This window comes from Oncorhynchus tshawytscha, linkage group LG12 (assembly GCF_018296145.1).
Source record: "Oncorhynchus tshawytscha isolate Ot180627B linkage group LG12, Otsh_v2.0, whole genome shotgun sequence".
Lineage (NCBI taxonomy): Eukaryota > Metazoa > Chordata > Actinopteri > Salmoniformes > Salmonidae > Oncorhynchus > Oncorhynchus tshawytscha.
In genome coordinates this window covers 18,682,108-18,697,144 of record NC_056440.1, presented here as the reverse complement: position 1 = coordinate 18,697,144, position 15,037 = coordinate 18,682,108, and the positions used below count along the sequence as shown (strand labels likewise).

The following is a 15,037-nucleotide window of genomic DNA, read 5'->3' as shown; positions in this document are numbered from 1 at the left end:
TTTTAAATAGCTACATGCAATAAATGGTGGTTGGGCCTCATTCTGTGATAAAGCAAATGTACAGTATGTATGATCCTGATTTGTTTTGCAGTAAAGTGGTTTGTATCATATGAGCAAGTAAAAACAAGATTAAAACCTGGGACTGCTTTTATTTTCACAAGTTGATCATCTCTTCGCAAGTCACTAGCTCAGATACAGCACATATTTATTTTTTATTTAACTAGTGAAGTCAGTTAAGAACAAATGCTTATTTACCATGCTGCGCCAATTGTGCACCGCCCAATGGGACTCCCAATCATGGCTGGATGTGATGCAGCCTGGATTTGAACCAGAGACTGCAGTGACCCCTTTTGCGCGGAGATGCAGTGCCTTAGACCGCTGCGCCACTCAGGAGCCCAAATGTGTGTCTTTCTATAAACTTGTGTACAAGTGAACATTTCTTGTGGTTATTATTGTCAATAATTTTGTTGACAAACACATTGTATTAAATATCAACTATTTAAAAAATATTGAAATGCTGTTATCTTTTTCATTCTCTGGAAGGTTTACCATGGCTATTTTTCATTTAAGAAAAGTTGACTAAAGCAAACAGACATGCCTACTAGGCATGACAAAGAAACATGCAGTTTAACACCATATTAACATGAAATACATATCCGAGGAATGATGTGTAAAACTTAACACAGCATTATGCAACTATGTGGTTGGGCTGCTTTTGCCATGAGCGGTCCATGAAAGGGGCATACTGGTTGAGGCTACTCCACGCTGAGAAACTTCCTCTTTTTGGCAGTGTGTGTGTACGAGTGGTGGCGCCATTCAACGTCCGCGGTAGCCTCATTCTCCAGGGTACCAAGCTTGATCATGTACACTACAGACGGAAAACCAGTTGTTAAAGCACTAGTGTTTAATATAACAATTATAATGATGTGTGTACATCATCAACACACACAAGAGGAAGATACACAAATGGGTTATGGGCTACAGTGCAAGAAAGGGTCAAACACAATTAATACAAAATTCCACCTTGTAAAAAAAAAAAAACTCCTTTGATGTTGCTAATGATGAGAAAGGGAAAACATTGTACTTACATTTCATTTCAAATCTGGGCCCAACTTCTGACAACTCAACGTTCTTGTGGTCCGTTTTCTTATAAGTGTGATGTCTGCAATGAAAACAGGTCCTTACTTTAAGTGAATAAGTCGGAGTCTAGAAAATTAAATCAGAAAAACACAAGGTACATTTTCCCAAATAGCTCATCCAAAGCATCCCTCTACTCACCTGAAAGATATAAAATCCTCCTGGTTGGCAAATGTGATAACTCGTCTACTGTCCTCTTTAGGCACTGGGAACAAATACTTGAGGATATTGGAAACCTGATTGAGATTTACTTAGTCAGTGTCAAACATTTGCATACATTACTCAAATAATAAGTCTAAACATTTATTAAGAATTGTTAAGTGTCAAGCCTCACCCTCTGGCCAAGTCGTGAGGAGAAGTTGTGAAAGATGAGGTGGGGGTAGGCCTCAGACATGGTTTCAATGTCCGGCACATCATGTCTCATTACCACATTGTAAAGGGTGAAGTATGCAGTTGGTCCAAAAGGTAGGTGGCACACCACCAGGCCATCTATTAATACCACAGGCAATATAAAAGTAGTTATTTTAAGGTTACCTCAATGCAGTGTTTTTATACTTGGAAATAGTCACTATAGTCAGATCCATTTGTGCACTCTTGCCTACACTATTGCTGTTCTTGTGAAGCCAAACATGTCAAGGAGTGACAAGGAAATAGCACGATATAGCACAAACAGACTGGATAATTACAACCTCTGTTCTCATTAAACAAACACCTAATATTATTAAACCAAGAGAAATAATAGTGCAGGGCTATGACACTTCATTGAGAGGATTTGGTGTTGGTTATGGATGGGCTTACCTGGCTGTCCTCTGGTTTCATGAACAATGACCAGGTCTGTAACATTGTTGGCTTTACAGGCTTGTACCAGAGCATTGATCTCATGACCTCCCCTGTTCATACGCTGAGCCCCTGGAAAGATCAGCTTCACCTCCTGTCAACAGCAAAAGTTACACATCAGGCACAATTGAGGAGATGTCATTACTGTAAACATACTTTGTGTTAGAGATTTGGCAGAGGACAGACATTTAACAAGAAGGCATCTCTCAATTAACCTTTCTACGATTCCTTAATCCTATCTCCTTGCCTCCTATCTTCTCCAAAGCCTTTTTAGAAGGAGGCGAGTAAAGAGGATGCAAGGAAAGACAAATTGAGATAGGGCCAATATCTTGAGACATATAATGGGTACAGACTTTGACAAACATCTTGAGTCGAGAGCTGGGGTCTCTTGACGTTGTGACCATGACCTTTGGATCCTCCACTCCAGCCCATTTATACTCATCATCCATGTGAGAGCTGACACCTGCACACACAGAGAAGGTCCCAGTCAGATACTGGTTTGCTTGTTGTCATGAGCGATATAATATTTACAGTGTATGTGCAGATGCAGAACCTGATGTGTGGAAAAAACAGAATTATATGGAGAATGTCATTCTATTTCTATGGAACAAACCTTCCGCTCCCTCATCGTCATACTCCAGCAATTTCTGTAACTGTACTGCTTCTCTGCGAACCTCCGTAGGGATGAGACGATTGTCTGCGAAAAAAAAGAAGGGTCAAAGTCTCAGAACTAACTAAAGTTACCCAAAATGTCACTTGTTTTCAAGGCCATGCCTATTGCCATCCTAAAAAGTATCAAAACATTTCAGATTGTTCATCATTCACCCAATCTTCTGAATTACATGCAATCCTCACCATCAAGAGCAGATTTCAGCTTCTGTTTCTTCTCCTCAATCGTCCGCACTCTGTCCTCCTGGGCCTTCCTATACAGATACTCCCGTCTCAGTCTCGTCTCTCGGCGAAGCTACAATCAGACAAAAACACACCATGTACAGTTGAACGCTGGCTATATCATTCATTCATAAAACAGTATTATGGATTAAAGTTAAACAAATTAAATTAAAACACGAGGCATAAATCAACATAGTGGCTATCGATTAAACTCATGTAATATAAATAAAACCAACCAAGATCAGTCTAATAAAATCTTAAATACACAATAGTCCAAAATGTCCACTTGGCTGTGTTTGGCTAGCAAACTAGCTAGCTAGCTAGCCAACGCTAAGAAGCTAGCCAGCATGGTAACCTGGATCAGCAACGTTTAAACAGAGTCCGACATCAAAATATTTGTTTAATTTCTACACTGGAGTCAGAAATATTCTGATGTTTTAAGCAAATATGAGATTATTAAAAGCTAAACAAATGTTCAGTAAATTTACCATTGTGTTGCTTTGCTAACACTCACACGCATGGGAGGCTGTAAGGAAGAAACCAACACTCTTTTTCATTGGATATGCCAACAGCCAATGGCAGTGAGCAAAACTGTCTAGCTAGATGACGCATTCGCGCCATCGACAAATAAAAGTCCCAGGTACAAGCCATAAGAAACATTGATTGAACCAAATATTGGAAATTCATTAGCATTTATCGTTCGCATATTTGAGTCATTAGCTGTTTTTTATTTTCACAGATATCAAGACAGCTTCCATTCACATTTCTAAATGTGTACTAAGCTATCCTATATTTGCCTATTAAACATTCACAACTTTTAATTATATGATTCAATGTGATTAAATCAACCCAACTATGCAAAAACAAGAAGAAGAAAACAAGCGCTCTCTCTATTAGACTCGATATATATTTGGTTGGCCATTTTCTGACATGCCCCTCTCAGACACTGACATACTCTCACAAAACTACCTTCTGCTCAGTTTTACCTCATATTTTGAACATTCAACATTCAACAACATAAATGATTCTACTGACTACAGTGTTGTTCTGGCTTGGAGGTAAGGTCCAGATATGCTTTAAAAAAGTGCTTGAGACTTTTTTGTGTATTTGTTTTGAACATTTGCTGTTTTTGATCTGACCAAGGATATATTTCAATAACCAAAGCTAAATGAAGGCATAGCAAAAAAAAATGTTTTACAGAGTGAATATTGTCTTGACTGAACTGATATTCAAAACGTTATTTAAGTGTTTGTTACAATGTTACAAAACACTGTCAGCTGTTTTCAAAATAGAAAAGTTAAAGATGACTCAAATAAACAATTAAATATACTTTATGAAACAATTTGGGGTGCGTAACAAGTTTAATTCTACTGCCATTCACATGCTAACAGATTCTACCCCCAGCCCACAAGACTGCTGAACATTTAATCAAATAGCCAACAGGACAATTTACTTTGACACCCACCCTCCCTTTGTTTTTACACTGCTGCTACTCCCTGTTTATTATCTATGCATAGTCACTTTACCCCTACCTACATGTACAAATTTACCTCGACTAACCTGTACCACCGCACATTGACTCGGTACCGGTACCGCCTTTATATAGCCTCGTTATTGTTATTTTATTGTGTTACTTTTTCTTACATTTTTTTTTACTTTAGTTCATTTAGTAAATATTTTCTTAACTCTATTTCTTGAACTGCATTGTTGGTTAAGGGTTAAGGGCTTGTAAGTAAGCATTTCATGGTAAGGTCTTCCTACACCTGTTGTATTTGTCACATGTGACAAATTTGATTTGGTTGTGATATTTAAGACGGGAAATTCAAAATAACTTTTCTTGAACTGATGTCTTGATAGGTCCACGCCTACAAGTACAATTAGAAAATTAGCTATGTAGCTTATGAACGGTTTGGCCGACAAACTAATATGACCACTCCATGGACTCGTCTGAAGGTAACCAGTACCAGTTTAAATCCTTAAGAGTCTGTTGACGCACCTGTGTGTCAATCTAAGTAACATAATACAATAATCCTCATCAAAATCTGTTAGTGTAAGCTAGCGATGTTTTTTTGCATGGGCTGCGTCTCAATCCGCATATATATAAGGCTGCTCGAAGCTCCACTCCGTTGATCTACGTGCGTGCACATGGGTGGAGTGGGATTTTTGGGGGCAACGGACTCTTTTCGTTGCGTTCCACGCAGAGAGGAAGTCCGCCTTGTGTAGTGTATATCCACTAGGGGCTTGGGGAGCCAGAATAGTTTAACAAGCTAGAGGGGCCGAGGCACTCTTTTTTACTGTAGCCAAAGATAACATGCCTGTTTACAAATACTAGTAGCTAGCTAGTTACATGTCAGTCTAGCAATTTTGGCTCCCCACTCATTGCAGGCCAGCTGCTGCTACCAATTCCAGAGTGATGGCTGGGGACCCAAACACCAAGCCCTTATGTCTTTGTGGGATGCAAGGCATTCCCTCTGAGGGTAAACCTGATGCAACCATATCCAGGTAATAAACATTAAATACATGTGAATATATACATTTCGGAAAATTATACCAATATAGACATTGTAATGATATGCATAAAAGTTATCAAGCATCTTAGTAAGAGAATAAGGGCCTATGTCCAAAGCATATGCTACACAGTTGTTACAGTACATTGATAGCCTTCATATTCCTGTTCAATACTAATGGAAATGCTTATTTTATTCAAAGGGTCTTCTGGCCTTGATGACACTAAGATCTACAGTTACTGCCACTCAAGAACCAGAAGAATTTCAGAGAACTGCTTTGGGATCCTTGCTACAAGACGCAAGGATCCTATAGAAAGCTGAGACCATTGTGAAGGCCTGCATGGCCCTCCACAATTACCTGCACCACAGACACTAGACATTGACAACACAGTCATCAACACAGTACATCCACCCCATGTTTGTTGACCACTCCATAACCTCCATGGACCTGTGTCCAGGAGAGTGAAGACAGCTTCCTGGACCAAAAAACATGTAAATGTTGGGAGTGTGGATTGGAAAACGTGTTTACATACATTCTCTTATTCTGGTTGATGTATGTCATGTTGAGCTACACAAAATGGTTTTCCTGTTCTTCTTATTCACACTTTACAAATCACAACAAAGACTACAATAATGACAGTCACTTCACCCTTGTTTTAGCTTTTCATATTCTTTGGAGGCTAGACCTTGTTATGTGTAGTGGCCTTTCAGTGGAGACCTTGCTGCTATAGTACATGGGTGAGATTGAGTGTCCAACTGTAGACAATAAGGACAGACCCCCCCAAGACATTAACCTAATCTACAAAGTAGTACAAGTTTACTGAGTGATTGATTCAAAACAGTAATATTTTCTGCCACAAGTGCAAATACATTTGCAGACCTTTTAGATATTTATTTACTATCTCAAGAGGAAAAGAGTGATAAGTAAAACACAGGGTAAAAGTGTGGTGAAAGGGGAAATAAGAGAAAAAACAAAGTAAACACCAGTAACAATAATTATTTCCTCAGTAAATATAAAAAATCATGCAAAAAAACTGTAAATTACCCACCACCCTTACGTGTGAATAAGAAAAAAAGCACACAGCACACGTTTTTGGAGTGAGACGGAGGGCTCTGTATCACTCGAGAGCGGATGGGGCGGACACTGTACTGATTGATGGCCCTGTGAAAGTACATCATCACGTCCCTGACAAACGGGAGACATTGATCAGCTGGAATAAATACCATCCATGGTACCATGACATCGAAGATGGCCATTGCTGGACACTGCTGCCTTTTCTGTAACTCCTGTTGCCGTTTCTTTAAGTCATCCACCTGCTGCATAATGTCAGTGTCCAAAGGATCCTCAGCTGTCTTCCTCAGTTGGCCATTGGAGCTGGGTCAGGAAGATGGAGCAGAGGTTGATGAGTTGCAGGGCAGAGAGCAAGTGTGCACCTGGACAGTACGTTGGGTGTTGGTGAGAAAGGCATTGGGGAAAGGGGCCGGGAGGTGAAGAATCAAGAGGCGATGAACCACTTGTAGATAGGCCCTCAGGGCTCTGCTTTGTCCAAAACACCAGCCCCTCCCAAACCTACAAGCAGATTGTGAATACATTAGAATACAATGCACACAATCTTAAAACATCTCCATGGGCTCCTTTGAGATAAAATGTTTACCCAAAATAACTGATTTAATAAACATCTAAATCTAATTATCACACTGTCTGTTTTCAGATGTTTGAACTAACCCTGCTATTCATTATGATTTGACAACACAGGCTCTGAATATTTCCCACTAACAATTTCTTCCATCCAGAAAAGAGCTGATTCCTCATGTTCTAACTAGGTTGGCTGAACATAAGATATCATGACGAGAATATACCGTCTGGCATATTGAATCCTTCTCTATGTTTCTTTGATATTAATATCGGGTCCGGAATCCTTCTCCATGTTTCTTTGATATTAATATCGGGTCCGGAATCCTTCTCCATGTTTCTTTGATATTAATATCGGGTCCGGAATCCTTCTACATGTTTCTTTGATATTAATAATGGGTCCGGAATCCTTCTCCATGTTTCTTTGATATTAATATCGGTGTTCAAATTTCGTGCTATCTCCCTCCAGCTGTTGTTTTTGCATACTTTCCCCAATACAACCGTATGGAAGGGTTTTAAATGTTCTCGTATTCTCACCAGCTCGCACAGACGCTCCTCAGAACTGCACATTGACATAATTGCACATAGCAAATCTCAAAATAAAAGCACAAGAAAAAGCTTAATAGCAGACCTTTCTTCTTCTTCAGTATATTGGCGATCGCACAAGTTAATGGGGCATCCTGCCACCTACTGTGCGGAATGGAAACAGGATTCCCCAAAATGCAACAAAATACCAACAAAATAAATACAAATACTACCAAACTACCAAAAAAATAAAAATACATAAAATATAAACTAAGGGGAATCTGGGAGGGCGGTTCTTGTGGCGCCAGTACCCATTGCAAAATCTTTAAGACCCAAAAACGTTTCTGCCGCAGCCACAATAATGTCCAGTTTCGTAGACTTCTTTGAGACTTGTGTCGTACAGTTTATAACTGTGGCAATGAACGCCACATAATCCACCTTTTTAACAAGCAGGGTATCTTTTAACTGGCAGCAAACATTTATTACAGGCTAAGGTGCGTCCACTACCATATCTTCCCTAGCATCTTTTGTTTTCTCAAATATTTTAATTGCCTCCGCATAGGATATTCAATTGAACGATCTAACTTTTGCCACATCAACCTCCTTCACCTTTACAGGGCACTCCAGGAACTCGGGATCATGACTCTCATCACAATTGCAACACCGTCGTCCTTCTACACACCATTCTTCAATATACTTGGTCTGTCTGCACACACATGAAACATGGCCAAATCCTTTACAATTCTTACACTGCAATGCTTTGGGGGCGAAAGCTCTTACAGCATATCTTATATAACCAAGCTTCACATGCATAGGTATTTGCCCTTTATCAAAAAACAACAGGACCGACAGAATTGTATTTATTTTTCTCCATTCACCCATCGGGTCAGACGCTGTGCACCAACCACACCAGGAATTCTCTTCAGGTATTCAACCTGAACATCAGTTGTCACCCCTGAGATGACTCTTTTGACGGTTGATCTACTCCGAAGTTCAAAACACAAAACTTCTGTTGTTCGGATTCTATTGAGGCTCACTGCAATCTTCCTATGTTCTTCAGAAATACAATTCATCAAAATAAGACCACTCAAATGGGCCAAATCGAATCAAAGTTTATTTGTCACGTGCGCTGAATACAACAGGTGTAGACCTTACAGTGAAATGCTTACTTACAGGCTCTAACCAATAGTGCAAAAAAGGTGTTAGGTAAACAATAGGTATGTAAAGAAAAAAAACAGTACAAAACAGGCTATATACAGTAGCGAGGCTATAAAAGTAGCGAGGCCACATACAGACACCGGTTAGTCAGGCTGATTGAGGTAATATGTACATGTAGATATGGTTAAAGTGACTATGCATATATGATGAACAGAGAGTAGCAGTAGCGTAAAAGAGGAATTGGCGGGTGTTGGGACACAATGCAGATAGCCCGGTTAGCCAATGTGCGGGAGCACTGGTTAGTCGGCACAATTGAGGTAGTATGTACATCAATGTATAGTTGACTATAAGTGACTATGCATATATGATAAACAGAGAGTAGCAGCAGCGTAAAAAGAGGGTTGGGGGGGGGCACACAATGCAAATAGTCAGGGTAGCCGTTTGATTACCTGTTCAGCAGTCTTATGGCTTGGGGGTAAAAACTGTTGAGAAGCCTTTTTGTCCTGACACCGCCTGGTGTAGAGGTCCTTGGAACGACGCTATCCGAGGTGGTGCAGCCAACGGGTTTCTCCACGCATCGCGCAGACAGAGAAAAACATCTTTCTGGTAAGAGGGGCGGGGGCGTATGCCTTATGACTAACGTGACATGGTGTGATGAAAGAAACATACAGGAACTCAAATCCTTCTGTTCACCTGATTTAGAATTCCTCACAATCAAATGTAGACCGCATTATCTACCAAGAGAATTCTCTTCGATTATAATCACAGCCGTATATATCCCCCCCCAAGCAGACACATCGATGGCTCTGAACAAACTTTATTTAACTCTCTGCAAACTGGAAACGATTTATCCGGAGGCTGCATTCATTGTAGCTGGGGATTTTAACAAGGCTAATCTGAAAACAAGACTCCCTAAATTTTATCAGCATATCGATTGCGCAACCAGGGGTGGAAAGACCCTGGATCATTGTTACTCTAACTTCCGCGACGCATATAAGGCCCTGCCCCGCCCCCTTTCGGAAAAGCTGACCACGACTCCATTTTGTTGATCCCTGCCTACAGACAGAAACTAAAACAAGAAGCTCCCACGCTGAGGTCTGTCCAACGCTGGTCCGACCAAGCTGACTCCACACTCCAAGACTGCTTCCATCACGTGGACTGGGAGATGTTTCGTATTGCGTCAGACAACAACATTGACGAATACGCTGATTCGGTGTGCGAGTTCATTAGAACGTGCGTTGAAGATGTCGTTCCCATAGCAACGATTAAAACATTCCCTAACCAGAAACCGTGGATTGATGGCAGCATTCGTGTGAAACTGAAAGCGCCAACCACTGCTTTTAATCAGGGCAAGGTGTCTGGTGACATGACTGAATACAAACAGTGCAGCTATTCCCTCCGCAAGGCTATTAAACAAGCTAAGCGTCAGTACAGAGACAAAGTAGAATCTCAATTCAATGGCTCAGACACAAGAGGCATGTGGCAGGGTCTACAGTCAATCACGGACTACAGGAAGAAATCCAGCCCAGTCACGGACCAGGATGTCTTGCTCCCAGGCAGACTAAATAACTTTTTTGCCCGCTTTGAGGACAATACAGTGCCAATGACACGGCCTGCAATGAAAACATGCGGTCTCTCCTTCACTGCAGCCGAGGTGAGTAAGACATTTAAACGTGTTAACCCTCTCAAGGCTGCAGGCCCAGACGACATCCCCAGCCGCGCCCTCAGAGCATGCGCAGACCAGCTGGCCGGTGTGTTTACGGACATATTCAATCAATCCCTATACCAGTCTGCTGTTCCCACATGCTTCAAGAGGGCCACCATTGTTCCTGTTCCCAAGAAAGCTAGGGTAACTGAGCTAAACGACTACCGCCCCGTAGCACTCACATCCGTCATCATGAAGTGCTTTGAGAGACTAGTCAAGGACCATATCACCTCCACCCTACCTGACACCCTAGACCCACTCCAATTTGCTTACCGCCCAAATAGGTCCACAGACGATGCAATCTCAACCACACTGCACACTGCCCTAACCCATCTGGACAAGAGGAATACCTATGTGAGAATGCTGTTCATCGACTACAGCTCGGCATTTAACACCATAGTACCCTCCAAGCTCGTCATCAAGCTCGAGACCCTGGGTCTCGACCCCGCCCTGTGCAACTGGGTACTGGACTTCCTGACGGGCCGCCCCCAGGTGGTGAGGGTAGGCAACAACATCTCCTCCCCGCTGATCCTCAACACTGGGGCCCCACAAGGGTGCGTTCTGAGCCCTCTCCTGTACTCCCTGTTCACCCACGACTGCGTGGCCACGCACGCATCCAACTCAATCATCAAGTTTGCGGACGACACAACAGTGGTAGGCTTGATTACCAACAACGACGAGACGGCCTACAGGGAGGAGGTGAGGGCCCTCGGAGTGTGGTGTCAGGAAAATAACCTCATACTCAACGTCAACAAAACTAAGGAGATGATTGTGGACTTCAGGAAACAGCAGAGGGAACACCCCCCTATCCACATCGATGGAACAGTAGTGGAGAGGGTAGCAAGTTTTAAGTTCCTCGGCATACACATCACAGACAAACTGAATTGGTCCACTCACACAGACAGCATCGTGAAGAAGGCGCAGCAGCGCCTCTTCAACCTCAGGAGGCTGAAGAAATTCGGCTTGTCACCAAAAGCACTCACAAACTTCTACAGATGCACAATCGAGAGCATCCTGGCGGGCTGTATCACCGCCTGGTACGGCAACTGCTCCGCCCTCAACCGTAAGGCTCTCCAGAGGGTAGTGAGGTCTGCACAACGCATCACCGGGGCAAACTACCTGCCCTCCAGGACACCTACACCACCCGATGTTACAGGAAGGCCATAAAGATCATCAAGGACATCAACCACCCGAGCCACTGCCTGTTCACCCCGCTATCATCCAGAAGGCGAGGTCAGTACAGGTGCATCAAAGCTGGGACCGAGAGACTGAAAAACAGCTTCTATCTCAAGGCCATCAGACTGTTAAACAGCCACCACTAACATTGAGTGGCTGCTGCCAACATACTGACACTGACTCAACTCCAGCCACTTTAATAATGGGAATTGATGGGAAATGATGTAAATATATCACTAGCCACTTTAAACAATGCTACCCTATATAATGTTACTTACCCTACACTATTCATCTCATATGTATATGTATATACTGTACTCTATATCATCGACTGCATCCTTATGTAATACATGTATCACTAGCCACTTTAACTATGCCACTTTGTTTACATACTCATCTCATATGTATATACTGTACTCGATACCATCTACTGTATCTTGCCTATGCTGCTCTGTACCATCACTCATTCATATATCCTTATGTACATATTCTTTATCCCCTTACACTGTGTATAAGACAGTAGTTTTGGAATTGTTAGTTAGATTACTTGTTGGTTATTACTGCATTGTCGGAACTAGAAGCACAAGCATTTCGCTACACTCGCATTAACATCTGCTAACCATGTGTATGTGACAAATAAAATTTGATTTGATTTGATTTGGATGGCAGGCAGCTTAGCCCCAGTGATGTACTGGGTCGCACTATGTAGTGCACTACCAATTGCCATCTGTAGTGCCCGTGCCAAATCTTTTTCCTGAGGGGAATAGGCGGTCTTGGTGTGTTTGGAGGGGACTGAAGCACGCACCCAGCCCCGTGTGGAGCTCCAGTGTTGAGGATCAGCATGGCAGATGTGTTGCTACCTACCCTCACCACCTGAGGGCGGCCTGTCAGGAAGTCCAGGATCTAGTTGCAGAGGTGTTTAGTTCCAGGATCCTTAGCTTAGTGATGAGTTTTGAGGGTACTATGGTGTTGAATGCTGAGCTGTAGTCAACGAATAGCATTCTCCCATAAGTGTTCCTTTTGTCCAGGTGGGAAAGGGCAGTGTGGTGTGCAATAGAGATTGCATCATCTGTGGATCTGTTTGGGTAGTATGCAAATTGGAGTGGGTCTATGGTTTCTGGGATAATGGTGTTAATGTGAGCCATTACCAACCTTTCAAAGCACTTCATGGCTACGGACCCCTTCAGATATATATGTATATATGTAACGGATGTGAAACGGCTAGCTTAGGTGGTGCGCGCTAAATAGCGTTTCAATCGGTGACGTCACTTGCTCTGAGACCTTGAAGTAGTAGTTCCCCTTGCTCTGCAAGGGCCGCGGCTTTTGTGGAGCGATGGGTAACGATGCTTTGTGGGTGTCAGTTGTTGATGTGTGCAGAGGGTCCCTGGTTCGCGCCCAGGAATGGGCGAGGGGACGGTCTAAAGTTATACTGTTACATTGATGCTGTTGACCCGGATCACTGGTTGCTGCGGAAAAAGGAGGAGGTGAGTGTAACGGATGTGAAACAGCTAGCTTAGTTAGCGGTGGTGCGCGCTAAATAGCGTTTCAATCGGTGACGTCACTTGCTCTGAGACCTTGAAGTAGTAGTTGGCCTTGCTCTGCAAGGGCCGCGGCTTTTGTGGAGCGATGGCCATACATATATACATATATCAGCGTGGTCTAGTTCATCCTGATAACCTTGTAGTCCTCACGCAGATGACTAGGGACCCAGGACATCTTTTTTTTGAGTGTTTGAGTGTTTTTCAGAGTCAGTAGATAGGCCTCTTTAGTGTCCTAAATTTTCATAACTGTGACCTTAATTGCCTACCGTCTGTAAGCTGTTAGTGTCTTAAAGAGTGTTCCACAGGTGCATGTTCATTAATTGTTTATGGTTCATTGAACAAGCATGGGAAACAGTGTTTAAACCCTTCACAATGAAGATCTGAAGTTAATTGGATTTTTTCGAATTATCTTTGAAAGACAGGGTCCTGAAAAAGTTTCTTTTTTTGCTGAATTTATCTTACTATACACCAGGGGTTCTCAAACAGGGGTCCGTGGACACCTACGGGTCCCTGGTGTAATTGCAAGGGGTCCGTGAAATAAAAAGTGTTATGAACGTTTCCAGTAACTTTACATATAATATAGAAGGGGCGGGGGTCCCTGAGGACCACTCAAAACCTTGCCTCAAAATATGAAGGAGTTCCTGTACCCAAAAAAGGTTGAGATCCACTGCTATACCCACTACTGAACTAATGAACAAAAGAACCAAACATATGTTTGCGGGTTTCAATGGATCCAACAAATTGCTTGCAGATATTTTCCCTCTTGAGACTGTCCAGCCTGTCTTTATGTACATTACAGACAACTACGCTGTTCAGTCTCTCTTGGCCCATGCTAGCCCATAGCCAAGTCTCCAACCTGCGGAGTGCACTGAAACACCTCTCAGCCTCACATGAAGACAATGGCACTACAAACAAAATTCTGATCAACACCTCAACTTGGTCAAACAACCCCCGCACCTCCACTGGAAGCCTCCTGAGATCCTCTGCTGCCTCTCCACTGCTGCTACAGGGGTATTTGTTGCAAAAGAGAAGCAACTGCACTGAAAGATAATCTATGTTCAGCTCAGGGTACTGATATAGAGGCTCATCCAACTCCCCCGTGAGAAGCGCTCTTTCCAACTTTTGCAGGACGTTTAGACTGTCAAAACGGTCGCCAAACTGAACCTTCACACAATCCAACACTTAAAAAGATTCTGCCCAAATTGATCCACTGCTTTGCCAGCAAATCGTCTTGAGTGTGTGGAATGGAGTCAATCAATGTTGTTGCTTTCTCATACAGTGCAAGGAAGCTTTCGTCTTTTCTCTTGCCCCTAAGAGGTGACCACACACAGTCGACTGCAGCCTGCATACCAGAGACAGTCAGAGTTTCCTTCTGCAGTGAAATGTTTAGGCATTCAAGCTCTCCAAGAACAGCAGAGGCAAGTGTGAGGCCCAACAGTCTTGCCTTTGCTGAAGTGCTCAAATAAGCCACTGGCAGTTGAAGCTGTCTTGGATGCAGTTTTTGCCATCTCCTCTAGGCTGCTTAGTACCCGCTCATACTGCCCTAGCACAGCTCTAATAGCAGCATTCCGCACAGTCCACCTTGTTGGACATAGGGGTTTCAGGGTAGTCAGATGTGTATCTTTGGACGTGGCAATTGATTCAAACATGCTCTTAAACTTTCATGACTGTGACATCAGCTGATGTAAAAACGGCTTTATGAATACATTTGATTGATAGAGGACACCTAACTGATGGACACAAGAAAGGGAATCCCGGATCAGTGGGGAGGCTGAGCAGCCAGCTTGTGTAATCAGATTTACACAGTGTGCTCCACAATGCACATAGAGGGCTAATGGCTGCCGCCTCCTCACAATTGCCTGGGCACCTGTCTATTTTCCTGCCATGTTTGAGGCACCATCATAACTCTGCCCACGTAAGCCAGACA

At 42.8% G+C, this 15,037-nt stretch overlaps 1 protein-coding gene and 1 long non-coding RNA gene across 2 annotated transcripts; both read right to left on the bottom strand.

Moving 5' to 3' along the window:
* Positions 1 to 129: 129 nt before the first annotated feature.
* LOC112265334 (U3 small nucleolar ribonucleoprotein protein IMP4-like) lies at positions 130 to 3,459 on the bottom strand. Its single transcript, XM_024442515.2, has 9 exons — positions 3,354 to 3,459; positions 2,830 to 2,938; positions 2,588 to 2,671; positions 2,328 to 2,437; positions 1,936 to 2,068; positions 1,472 to 1,626; positions 1,279 to 1,373; positions 1,089 to 1,162; positions 130 to 868 (listed from the first exon to the last, which is right to left on the bottom strand). Exons 1-9 carry the CDS (start codon positions 3,354 to 3,356, stop codon positions 756 to 758), a joined length of 876 nt encoding a protein of 291 aa, XP_024298283.1. The 5' UTR covers positions 3,357 to 3,459; the 3' UTR covers positions 130 to 755.
* A 2,758-nt stretch (positions 3,460 to 6,217) lies between these two features.
* On the bottom strand, positions 6,218 to 7,646 carry LOC112265952. Its single transcript, XR_002955861.1, has 2 exons — positions 7,233 to 7,646; positions 6,218 to 6,942 (listed from the first exon to the last, which is right to left on the bottom strand). It is a non-coding gene; the product is annotated as an uncharacterized LOC112265952 (long non-coding RNA).
* Positions 7,647 to 15,037: the final 7,391 nt, after the last annotated feature.